Genomic DNA, 13,686 nt, shown 5'->3' with positions numbered 1-13,686 from the left:
TATAAAGAGCTTCCATGTCTAGGCTAACTACCAGGGCGCCTTATGGAAAATGCACACCATTAAGATGACGTAACACGTCCATTGTATCTCATATGTATTACGGGAGTGACAAAACCAACGGTCTGAGGTCCATGTCCACATAGGTGCTGATACCTTGTGTAAGATTGTCAATTCCAGAAATGGTAGGGCGGCCTTTCAAAGGCACTAGGACTTTTTTTTTTAACTTTGGCAGACAGTAAAAGATGGCTATCTGGAGTCTGTTAGGTCTCACATATAGCCAGTCATTTTGTTGATGAGACCTTTTGATCTAATAGGGATGTGAGTTCATTCTGAAACACATCAGTGAGATGTGAGTCACTGGAGTCCTGGTGTGACAATATGTCAAACCCCATTTTCTTATCATCAGGGCGGTTCATGAGGACGATATTACCTCCTTTGTTCGATGGTTTTAAAATCAAAGAGTCATCTCTTTCTTGGTCAACCAATGCTTTAAATTGTACAATGATGAGGTTACTTCTACCTGGGACAGCATCCTGATCAGAAAGATGTATCAAGCCTTGTTTAACCATCTACTCAAAGGTGTCTATGAGACCCTTTTCAAAGACTAGGGGTGGTTTGCTACTTTAACATATAGAGAGGTAAATTGGTTTGTCTCATCCTGGCCTTCACTCCAGAGTTTGCCCAATAATTGGAGGTTAAGAAGGTCTTCTTCTTCAATTCCATCAGTTATTCAATGAGTCATATGTGACCTTCAATGAGCTGTAGTCATATGATCACTTATGGGAGTCTGTGGCTGATTTTGAGGCTTTTGCTTTCTTAGCCCTCTTCTAAGGATCCTGCTTTGTAGACTCAGCTGATGAGTGTTTGCTATGTGTGTTTAGTCCAGTAGTTCTCTGTATACTTCCAATCCTTGTTCTTGTCCGATGGTGTTCTTGGTGAAGTCTTCCTTAATTCCAATGGTTATATTTAGTTTCTTTGTTTCTAGCTTCTTGTAGGACCGGTTTGTTGTCTCGCTGTTGTGTTCAGGTCTGCTTAATCTGGTTTCCTTCCTTCCCCTATTGCTCTCTAGTATTCTATTGCGCTCAATCACCCCCATCAACTATCTGTTCCATCATCTCGTTCTGCCTCAGTCCTCTTTCATTCTTGTTACCTGCTAGTATTGTGACACGTGTTCCATAATTCTTCTTTATTTGACATACTGTAGTTTGGCCCTGTTGATGGGGATAACAGATAATGGTAGATACTATCAGTACCTGGAAAATGAGAAATCCAGTTCTACCATCTTGTGTTTGGTTAGTGTTGTTTCATCTTCAAACCAGTTCTGGATCTAGAATTGATGTCACTACATTCGTCCAACCTACACCCAACCTACCAGTGGCTGAATGGTGCATGGCACCCTTCTTCACTGCATCATGCTGACCTCATCTGCATCAAGACAGGGGGCAGCACCCAGAATTCAGAACAGTTTTGTTGAATCTGGGATGATTGGAAGGCATGGCATATGGAGATAAAAGCCAGACACTAAAATCTCCATTCTCCATGTACACAAGTCAAAGGGATAATATTCTTATCCAAATCCAAAGGGCTTTAGGGGCATGTCTTCTCCTACTGGGGCTTCACCTTTTGCATTAGATAACCAGCCCTGGCAATGTAATGTCTGAGACTCTAATAATCACTATACTCACTACGTAAAGCACTGGGTTGCAAACATCACCTACTGACTGGAGATCAGGGTACTGAGAGCCCCAATACCATAGGTTGACATACCAGCGCCATTTTCCATCCACAGCATATGAACCCCCAACTATCCTACTTACTATCTTGATTGCTTCAGGCGTAGGGCAAATGGTGCACCTGCATAGAGCCCCTTAGTTAATGAAGATCCAGTGGAAAATCCCTGAATTTTGGGAGTTGTACTGTTGTTCTGGGTAGCAGATCCATAGGAATGGAGTTAGGTGAGTATACTGTTCAATTTTTTTAATATGTATGGTATATATTGATTGAATGGTCACTGAGAGGGAGGGGACATCATGTTTAAGGAGATACTATGTTGTTTGGGCCACTTTAGGGGAAATTAAATTATGTGGGGAAAGCACTCTCCATCTCTCCCTACCACATGGAGGCGCCACACCTTTCCTGCCACCTGGGACCTATGCTCCCCACTTACATGTACCATTGACCTAAGATGAGTATCCTATTTGTATAAGCTGGGTAGGGTTTTTGTAAATTGGAGACCATGCGCTAGGTTATACTATGTATAGACATGGGAAGAATATGCAAATCTGTCTTCCATGGTGTAATTAGGAAGCCAGAAGCTGCCTCAGTGTTGCAAACCAATAGAGGGCACTCACTGGAATGTGCAAGCCTGTCTTCCCTGATGTAGTTAGGATGACAGAATTCCAGTGAAATAACCCAATAAAGGCTGCTCCCTTTAGCATCATGCCCGACCTTCCAAGAGGCCTTTATTTTGACGCTGGGATTATTACCAGGTATAGTCTCTCAATCGAGGACGGCCGTTTCCTAACTACATCAGGGAAGATAGGCTTGCACATTCCAGTGAGCGCCCTCTATTGGTTTGCAACACTGAGGCCGCTTCTGGCTTCCTAATTACATCATGGAAGACAGATTTGCATATTCTTCCCATGATTCCTTGCAAAGTGGAGTGCTAAAGGCTTAATAAATCTCCACACACCTATATGGTGGTCTCTCCCTAAGGAGTGACAATATACCCTTAACTATGTATAGACAGACGGCCTCTCTCTTTCTAATAGGTATATAGACCACAGTATTATGGGGTTATTTGATGCATCATTAAATCTTATGGGCGGATACACAATTTACTGTATATATTTATATATTGAATATGTTTGATATCTTTGAGTCCATGTTGAGGGTCATTTGGGTCGACGTTTCTGGGTCTGTCATCTATGTATGAAGTGAGAGGGATTTGGTGTAATCCTCACCTTGTTAATCTGTCTGTTTTTGGGATATAATTTTTGCAACAATGCATTAAGTAGGAGAGCCCTTGTATATGATCTTATCTTATTATCTGTATGAACTGGGTTTAAAACCCCACTACAGATATATCAGCCTTGTATTGATATCTATTTGTCTACCAGTTGGTTGGGCTGTGGTGTTTTTGTGGTGTGGTGGTGGTGGTATTTTCAGTCCCTGATGAAACACGTCCAGATGTGAACTTTGGGGTTCACTTTTGTGTTATTTGCTTTTCATGTGTTAGTGTCTACAGTAGTTTCTTACATTAATAATATTAAAAATGAAGTTTTAATTGAGATAGTTTTGTTTTGCTTCTGTGATTTTTGTCACCCTTCGATACAGCGTGAGTTCTTCTAGGTACACTTGCACAATGTCAAGGATTGTATAGGATTATAGTCTGGTGTGAATATCCAGATTTACCAAACAGGTGAAACTGATTATTCACATATGTAGGATGAAACGCAGGTATTAACTGAACTGAAAACTAGGTGTAGAGGTCAGAGTCATGTCACAGGTCATACACCATGGCGGGCAACAAGACACAAGGTACTTATTCTGAATCAATGAGGTCTCCAAGGCAAAGATGTCAAAGCAGGACCATAGACACAGTGGTTGGCCAAGAAAGCAGCAGATGAAAAACACTTCAGCAGTAACATCAGCTCAGAACTAACAAAAACCAGTAGGACCCAGGTAGACCCATTGACTGTTTGGAGACTTCTGGCTAGAGGTGGTCTTTATGGAAGAGTTGTAAGCAAAAATCCATACCCTCAATGTGGGCCAAGGCCAAGCAACTCAACTGTGCGTGAAAACATAACAAATGAGATGCAGAAAAATGATAGCTTTTCCTCTGGATCTTTGTTCACCAAAGGAATGGAGAGTGGAAAAATAATCTGCATGCCACAATGAAGCATGGTGGAAGGTCCTTGCATGTTTGGCGCTGCATTAAAGCAAATGGAGTAGGGGTATTTGGTCAGGAATTGGACTTGGTCAGGATTAATGGTGTCCTCAACGCTGAGAAATACAGCCAGAAAGTTATCCATCATGTGGGAGGCATCTGACTGGCTCAAAACATCCAGCCAATGTCATTAAGAACTATCTTCAGAGCTAGGCCTACATCCACAGAAGATCTTTGATTAGTTCTCCAAGATGGCGGGAACAACCTCCCTGCTGAGTTCTGCCAAAAACTCTCTGCAAGTACCAAGAAGAATTGATGAAAGGCAAAGCTGAACTATTGAAACAGGCTGAACAGGCGTCTCTGAGCATCTGCTGTGGTTTTGAGAGATATCAGGGAATACAGTGCAATACAATATAGCAATGTAGGGCGCTTTTTTTGCGGGGCAAGTTGCAGTTTTTATAGGTGCCAGTTTATAGTATGTACATATTTTTGATCACATTTTAGTGTTTTTTTTGGGGGGGGGAAGCCAGACTAGAGCACCTCATTTGTACATTGCTGTATTTATTTTTTCTTGATGTTCCCCATATGGGATAAATAACATTATTTTTGGATTTTGGGGTCTCACATAGCGTTTATTTTTTATTTTTTGTTATGTTATTTATTTTTGAAATAGGAAAGGGATTTTTTTTTTAACTTTTTAATATTCATTGATATTGATTGTTTTCAATTCTTTTACAGCTTATTTTTTATTTTTTTATCTTCCCATTAGGGGTCTTGCACCTGGGATTGCTTGATAACCAGTACTGTACACTGTAATACCTCTGTATTATAGTATATGGTACACAGACTCTCTGTTGCGTAGATCGGCCTACTGGCTGCCATAAAAACCTCTCTAATACCCACAATCTCACAGTGAAGGACCTGGGGTGAGGGGTGATGTCCCTTCCTAACCAACTAGATGCCATGATCACTATTAATCACAGCAATGGAGGATTTTGCCAGAGTATTCCCTGACCCATACAGCCAGCTCCAAGTCCTTGTTGTATAATATAGATGGAACCCAATAGAGATGTAACAGGCACAGCACAAGTGAGAATGGCTTTAGACTATCTTGGATAGAAAGAAATGCAAATAAAAATGCACATACCAAAAATCTATATACACCATGCATTTACATACACATCAATGTATTCATACAGTACACACATACATGAACATACATAAACAGACAATATAGACAAACACACACCCTACAACTTCAGGATCAGCTTTAGGTTTCACAGATCTACCACAATACTACCATATTTGTCCAACCAGATTTACACCACTTACAAGGAATTTAAGAGATCTTCAACAGAACATCTTAGAAGAGTAGAAGGTTACTAGGGTTGAGCCGATCTTGAGATTTCAAGATCGATTTTAAAATCCGATTTCCGATCATTTTCCAGCCGATCTAGATCCCGATCTCGATCGTGAAATTTGCTCGATCGCCGATCGGAATCCGATCTTTTCCGATCCCGATCTTCAACCCTAGTCAATGCTTTTCTATGGGAAAAGTCACTTTTAGGGTTGAGCCGATCTTGAGATAACCTCCAATATCGATCCCACTGGAAAAGATCGGGTCAGAATTCTGATCTCGATCGTGATATTTATTCGATCGCCGATCGGAATCCGATCTTTTCCAATCGCTCAACCCTAAAGGTTACAGATTTGAGGAGCATTGAAGATTGACATTTGTTTTCTTTCTTAGCCCATTACTAGGGTTGAGCCGATCTTGAGATTTCAGGATCATTTTTAAAATCCGATTTTCATCATTTTCCAGCCGATCACGATCGTGAAATTTGCTCGATCGCCGATCAGGATCCAATCTTTCCCAATTCCGATCGCTCAACTCTAATGTTAGCTTTTCCCACAATGATTGGCCAGTAGCCAGGCAGTGTGGGAACTGACGTGAGACCTCGATCCCGCCTAAAAAGATCGGGATCGGAATTCCGATCGTGATCGTGAAATTTGCTCGATCAGAATCCAATTTTCCGATCCCGATCGCTCAACCCTACTCATTATTCTTTCATGTATTAACAACTTTGCATACATAAATATGAAACTTTACAACATATCTTGAAGAAATCGGCTTCCTTTTCAGGCAGTTACTATCAACATATTAGTCTATGAAGAGGGGAGGGGGGATAGAAAGGATATCCTATATAAATGGTGCTTTTACATTCCTATTCCTACTCTGTCGACTTGTAACACTTGGAGATAAGAGGCTACTAATACACAGAATGAGGCAATGAATCAATTAAGCAGCCTCAGGAGAATCCTATTTCGCCCCTCCTTTCTCCATATACATCTATGTGTGGGGCTGAATACATAGACAAATCTAATGTAAATACACAGTCACATTGAAGATCAGGAGAACAGTTTAATAAGTGCAGAAGGAAACAGTTCTCCTTCATTAGAAATATTCCAAAGTTTCTTTTGTTAATCTGCATTATTCATTTATGGACAGTATAACTGGATGTACACTTTAATGCTGCATTCAATGCTCAGTGGATCTGAACAGTAAATTAGATGAAATGAAAAAACATAAAAAGTAAAGTAAAAAGAATCAGAATCATCACTTCTTGACCGAACATCTTGGGATTTCCATTTGGATCTGGGGTTGTAGGAATTACGATTCCTGCGTCAGTAAAATGAATTTCTGGGATGTAGCTTTGTATCCAGCTCTGGTAGACTGTAGTGAGTGTGTAGACTCCGGGACGATATGGGACACCACAGCCGTCACCCCAACTGACCACGCCAGCCTGGTACCATGCACCCTTTACTTTACACACCAGAGGTCCTCCAGAGTCTCCCTGAGAGAAGAAAACACAACATCACTGAGCAAATGGACTGTCAACATCACATGAATTCCATTTCCTGGTCTAGAATAATTTTAAGGAGTGAACTATTGACCATGGGATTTCCTTACTGAAGATGACAACCTGTACCAAGACTTTTTACAGGGAATTCTGAACAGCCTCCAAGTTCCTTCAAAAATTGTCTGCAAGTTTACCGAGAAGAATTGATAGAATTCAAAGGGCAAAAGTCAAACTGAATATTGATGGGATTTATATTTCTCTTTTCTCATTCACAAAAATAAACTATTAACTAGAGATGAGTGAACACTATTCGGATCAGCCGATCCGAACAGCACACACCCATAGAAATGAATGGAAGCACCTGTGACGCTGACTTTGCCGGCGGCTGGCCGGCGTCACAGGTGCTTCCATTCGTTTCTATGGGTGCGTGCTATTCGGATCAGCTGATCCGAACAGTGTTCGCTCATCTCTACTATTAACCAATTTTTTCACACCTACCTAAATCTTTTGCACAGTCCTTTAAATTGACTGGGCATACCTATATACATGATTGTACTTACCTGGCAGGAGTCCTTGCGTCCTTCTACGTAACCAGCACATATCATGTCATCCAGGATGATGGGTGTGCTGCTGCTGGTGGGGGAGTCCACATGGTAGTAGTAATCACATGTTGTCCGGTCAATGATTGGAGTCTTCACCTTCTGGAGAGTTTCAGGATATGGTAGATCTACTAGGAAATTAATGGAATTAATGGATCTGAATCAGGGCTGCTTCAACCATAAGGCAAATGTGCACTTGCACCGAGCTCTGTAGTAGCGGGGGGCCCCTTAGGATAGCAGGACAGTCCTGCATTTTATGTCCCCCTGTCCTGGGTAGAAGGTCTGGACTCCCCGACTTAAACTCATAGGCGACCTCAAGATGCCGATGAGTTGAAGACAATAGGGGGCGTGATGTGATGACATCATTTATACTATGCCTACTCTTCCTTGAAGACCCCGCAACAGAGACAGCAGGCTTGACAGGGGATGTGAGAACTAGCAATTTTTTAATATTTGTTTGGTAGAAGAGGGACATCTGCAGTTGCAGGGCATGCGACCACGACTGGGCCCAGAGCGGTGGTGGGTTCATGGTCAGCTGGAAATGGTTGTGGCTTTGGACCACCATGATAGCTGTTGGGGAAAGCCTGGTTCCCCAACCCCTATACATCTTTTTAAAGTAAATTGAACTGGCAATTTCACGGTGGGGTTAGCTGGAGAGCAACATCAATCTGTGGAAGTAGCTGGAGGGGGACATTAAACTATCACATCACTAACTCCAGAGATAACTGTATGATTATTCGGAGGGGGACATTAAACTGTGGGTGCACTTGGAGGGGGACATTATGCTGTAGGGGCATTACAGTTTGAGGGAAACTGGAGGGAACATTATAATGCGGGGAAATACCATGTTAGCGTGTATTATACTGTGTGGAAGCACACAAAAAAAATGAATGGGCGGGGTCAAAGTGGAAGCGGTATGGTCTAAATTTGCCACAGCACGCAAAATGCATTCTATGCCTCTTTCTGTCCTGAGTCCCTGAGGGGCATTATAATATATATATATATATATATATATATATATATATATATATATATATATATATGGGGCCACTAGGCAAGCAGTATACTGTCTGAGGGCCACTAAGAGTCATTATACTATAAGGGGGCATTGAAGAGGCATTATAATTTGTGTAGCTCAGTAATTTCTAAGTAATGGTAATGATGTGGGTACTTATGCAACTTTTGAATTGGGCCCACCAATGGGTTAAAACGGCCCTAATCTGAATCAGTTAAATGGTAAACTAGGGCACTTGTCTCTACAACAACATTGGGGTTCAGTCAATGGGTATAAACCAAGAATCTGAGTCTCTTAAAAAATGATTGGTCAGAGCCAATGTAAGGAATGAAAAGATACTAATACTATAAGGACATTTTTGAGCTATTTTTTCCAGTTTTGGAGACTTGGACATGAGGTTGTATATGTCTGTTAAATACACTAAACAGGGTCATATATATAATTCTATAACTTATTCAAAGGTACAACCATTTTCTTCCTAAGCTTAAGAACAATTCATAAAGCCACCTCTCACCTCCTGAGTTTATTGTGCCCCAGCCGGTTACCCAGCATTCAGTTTCGCTGGGGAAGATGACGGAGGCCGATGGCAGACAGATGGGCATAATGTACTTGGTGTAGGTGACAGGACTGGAGAGCTTTAGTAGGGCGATGTCCCCTTTGGATTCAATACTTGTATACAAGGGATGTATGATGACGTCACTAACTCCAGAGATGAATGAATGACCATCTGCCACTGATAACTGATATTTTCCCAAGTATATGGTGTAGTCAGATGGATTGACAGAGCTGGGAATGATAAGATTATATAGAATGTAAAGTGACAAAACACAATACAATAATCCCTTATCTATCTTGAGTATAATAGATATATTGCCATATATAACACTTACTATACAAAGCAGTGAGCGGCAGTCAGGACCCACTGGCTGGAGATCAAGGACCCACCACAGATATGAGAGCCCTGATACCGCAGACTGATCTGCCAGGGCCATTCTCCATCCACAGCGTTCGTGCCCCCTACGATCCGGATATTGACCAATGGGGATCCGCACACAGAAATCGCAGGTGAGGAGGTCGTGGTCACTGGAACAACTTACAAAAATATAAAGGTTAAAAAAATCTTAGTGAACAAATGGAGAATAGTGAAATTGTATGAATTACAAAAACTTCTTCTGAATTTTATTTCTTGCAAATGGAAAGGAAAAACCAGAGGAATCAATTCTCTCTCTATGAATATGAGTATGAAAAAATACCAAAATGTATAACTAACACCACTAATATAAAACAGAGGAGAAAGGAGCATTATATAGATGGATGTCTACTGTAAGGGCAAGATGAGTCCTTGCAACTTAAAACATGTATGAACAGGGGTTATCATGGTCCAACTGCAACAAATGCCCCTGGAGAACCCCTTTAAACTGTAAGTGCCCTTAGTTTTTATATTGTGTATGGTAGCTGCTTGGTAATATACTTTTTTAACCTATATTGCTTCCTTTTTCCTTTCTTATGAAAGATACAAAAGAGGTTCTGGTGTTATATGAAAGCCACTTCATATAAGTATCACATACCTAACAGTAGGAAGAATATGCAAATCCGCCTTCCATGATGTAATTAGGAAGACAGTTGCTGCCTCATTGTTGCAAACCAATAGAGGGCGCTCACTTAAGACAGGATTCCAGTGAAATAACCCAATAATGGCTGCTCCCTTTAGCCTCATGCCCGACCTTCCAAGAGGCCTTTGTTTAGCAATGACACTGGGATTAATACCAGGTATAGTCTCTCAATCGAGGACAGCTGTTTCGATCTGGTTGGATCTCATCAGCCCGATGTAGAGAGGACTATAACCTGGTAGGGGTGAGAGGCTTAGACAGGGTTCGGGGGATATTGTCACTCCTTAGGGAGAGACCACCATATAGGTGTGTGGAGACTTAAGCCTTTAGCACTCCACTTTGCAAGGAACTATGGGAAGAATATGCAAATCCGCCTTCCATGATGTAATTAGGAAGACAGTTGCTGCCTCATTGTTGCAAACCAATAGAGGGCGCATTGGGTTATTTCACTGGAATCCTGTCTTAAGACAGGCTTGCACATTCCAGTGAGCGCCCTCTATTGGTTTGCAACAATGAGGCAGCAACTGTCTTCCTAATTACATCATGGAAGGCGGATTTGCATATTCTTCCCATAGTTCCTTGCAAAGTGGAGTGCTAAAGGCTTAAGTCTCCACACACCTATATGGTGGTCTCTCCCTAAGGAGTGACAATATCCCCCGATACCTAACAGTATTATTAATTAGTGATATCTCTGTTTTTATTAAAACTAGCAAAAACTGGGGTGGGTCTATCTTGTACTAAACACTAAGGGCTAGTTCACACGTGGGCAAAGGGGAGGTTTTTGACAGCGGAATTCGCTTCAAAAACCTCTCCTTTAACATGGTGGTCTATGTAGACCACTAGCTTTTTTTTTCCTCCTAGCGTTTTCCGCCTGAAGAAGCGACATGACCTTTCTTCAGGCGGAAAACGCCTGAAGAATTGCATAGAAGTGAATGGGAGGCGAAAACCGCGCGGTAAAAAACCGCGCGGTTTTTTTCACACAAAACCGCGCGGTTTTTTGCAAAAAACCGCGCGGTTTTCGCCTGCAGTTTCTATAGCACATATAGGAAAAAAAAACCCTAGCGAAAACCGCTAGCGAAAACCGCGTCAAAAACCTCGTCAAAAACCGCGTGGAATGCAAAAAACAGCGTCAAAAAAACTCCTCGAGGTTTTTTACCTCGCACAAATAAGCTAGGCGGTTTTCACGTGTGAACTGACCCTAAAAGTGGCAAAAATATTTAATAAAACTCAATATTTTATTGGATTCCTTTTAAAAAAAACCATATATATAACCACAAACACACAAGGTTACTCCTTTAAGATTTGTATCACCAGCTCACATACTCAGTTGGTCTGGGAAACCCGGAGTAAACACTTCATTCCAGAGTGACCTAGATCTAGTCACCTGGAATACAGATACAGCAACACTAGATTGCAAGCCTAAAACTATTTGAGCATTAGTTATAAACTGGATTGAGCCACAATTTAGCTCACTAGCATTCGAGCTGAGATGTGAGTGTGGTGGGGAGGGTCCTTGCTACCATATCAGGTTGCAGAGCTAGTGAAAATACACTCCCCCACCCTTTCAGTCTATTAACTCACTAATCCAGTCACACTAAAGGGTTACTTAGGGAAAATACCAAGATCCTAATGATATCAGAGGATATAGCATCTACAATGTCCCTAGATTATTGATATTGATGCTCAAAGGGTCACAGCAGCTATAAAGCTCTCAGCTACCTGCTATGTCCTGCTCAACATTCCATATGGTCGGGGGTCAGATAGAGACACATTGTTGCTTCAGCGTCTCTCCTCTGTATGATAGAGCTAGTCAGTTGACCTATTCTGACATACAGCCTTAGCTAGATATATTGCAGCTCAGCTCGGCCAGTGCGTCTGTTGTTACTGATCTAGCCCTAGAAATTCCTCTCTACGCGTTTCATCTAGTGCAGCCTTCACACTAGACTCATCAGGAGAGTAATAATTTTGACTAATCACCCCACGGTCAGAGGTGCGGTTACAACCGCAGTTCTCAGCGCCCTGATGGTGGACGCTGATGCTTTGATGTTAAGCCAGCGAGCGCTGCAGACAGGGCTCTATATATATGTCTATAGCTTCTGCCGTCAGCCAATTCCGGGCTCTTGGCAGTGGAGGCGTTCCAGCAGACCCCGCCTCCACGTCCTGATTGATTGAGCTTCCGTCACAGACTGTAACCGCCTTCTAACATCATACACAGATGGGCTAAGTAAATAAATCTGGATGTTGTCAGATTACAGCCGTGGATTCTAAATGTCATTACTGACCATTTGTATCATATCCCTATCAAACCAGACCACCTTAAAAAAGGAGTTGTCTGTATATACACTGTGGTATGTGTAGAGCCATATATGGTTGATCCTACCATTATGTTAGCGTAATTTGGGGCCGCCAAATCTCCGCCAAATAGAGGGGATCACTTTTCCACCAGGCACTTATGTAGCGAGTCTGGATGTAGAGCAATTATACAGCTCGATACCTCATGATCTTGGTTGCGAGGCAGTGCGACATTTTTTGAGAAAGAGGGGCAACTTTCTGGCTAATCACAGTTTTTTCACTATGGAACTTCTAGAGTTCCTCCTGACCAGGAACTACTTTGTTTTTAATGGGCGCTTCTTCCACCAGCTGAGGGGGACCGCTATGGGGAGCCCCGCGGCCCCAACTTACGCTAACTTGTACCTCGGCTGGTGGGAGGAGCGCCTAGTTTTCTGTGAGGAGATGGAGGTTTGGACATCGTCGGTGTTACTATGGGTTAGGTACATCGACGATGTCCTCCTCTTCTGGGGCAGTACGGAGGCTGAGTTTTGGGCCTTTGTGGACTCGCTCAATGAGAATTCCATCAATTTACGGTTCACAGTGGATATCCAAGAGAGGGAGATTTCCTTTCTGGATCTGTCCATCAAGATAGAACAAGATGGGTCAGTGGGAACCACTGTTTTCCGCAAGAAGACCGCAACAAACAACATATTGCGGTATGATAGTTTTCATCCTAAGTCTCTCAGGAATGGAATCCCAAAGGGACAATTCCTGCGTATACGCAGGAATTGCTCCGGGTTCCAAGACTATCAAGAAAAAGCGGACGATTTAGAGCGGAGATTCATTAATTGGGGCTATCCTCACTCCGTAATTAAGAAAGCTAGGAATCATGCCCTGTCTCAAAACAGAGGGGAACTACTAGCACCTAAAATGAAAGACAAGGACGAAACGTTGATTCGTTTAATCGCCACGTATGATGACAAATTCAGGGACATCAAACACATGTTAGATCCATTGTAGAAAATTTTACGGCTAGATCCGGACATTAAGGGCTCAGTAACTCCATATCCCTCGGTGACTTATCGTAGAGGGAAAAATTTGAAGGACTTACTCACACATAGTCATTTGGGACCAGCAAAAAGAGAAACAAACTGGCTGGAAAACAGGATCCCAGATGGGACCTTTAAATGTGGACAATGTAAAGCGTGCCCATTTGTTAAAAAGAGTACATCTTTTGTGAGTGTAGTAACTGGAGAGACATTTCAAAACCAGGGCTTCATCAATTGCAAGTCCACAGGTATAGTGTATATTGCAACCTGCACTTGTCCCTTGAGCTATGTGGGCAAAACCACAAGAGAATTCAGAAGAAGGATTCTCGAGCATATAGGTAATATCAATAGAGTGGAAGATCAGCCCATAAGCAGACACATATGGGAATGTC

General features: G+C 42.1%; 2 protein-coding genes across 2 annotated transcripts in view; both read right to left on the bottom strand.

Moving 5' to 3' along the window:
- The window catches only part of LOC142217179 (transmembrane protease serine 9-like), a 73,988-nt gene that overhangs the window by 29,292 nt on the left and 31,010 nt on the right, over positions 1-13,686 (bottom strand). The window lies entirely within an intron of this gene.
- LOC142216751 (serine protease 33-like) lies at positions 6,346-12,500 on the bottom strand. Its single transcript, XM_075284784.1, has 7 exons — positions 12,469-12,500; positions 11,594-11,600; positions 11,298-11,358; positions 9,255-9,447; positions 8,879-9,150; positions 7,311-7,480; positions 6,346-6,744 (listed from the first exon to the last, which is right to left on the bottom strand). The coding sequence occupies exons 1-7, from the start codon at positions 12,498-12,500 to the stop codon at positions 6,457-6,459; spliced, it is 1,023 nt and encodes a 340-aa protein (XP_075140885.1). The 3' UTR covers positions 6,346-6,456.

The sequence above is a fragment of the Leptodactylus fuscus genome, chromosome 8, assembly GCF_031893055.1.
Source record: "Leptodactylus fuscus isolate aLepFus1 chromosome 8, aLepFus1.hap2, whole genome shotgun sequence".
Lineage (NCBI taxonomy): Eukaryota > Metazoa > Chordata > Amphibia > Anura > Leptodactylidae > Leptodactylus > Leptodactylus fuscus.
The sequence above is the reverse complement of the archived record's forward strand: the minus strand, read 5'-3'. Positions and strand labels throughout refer to the sequence as shown.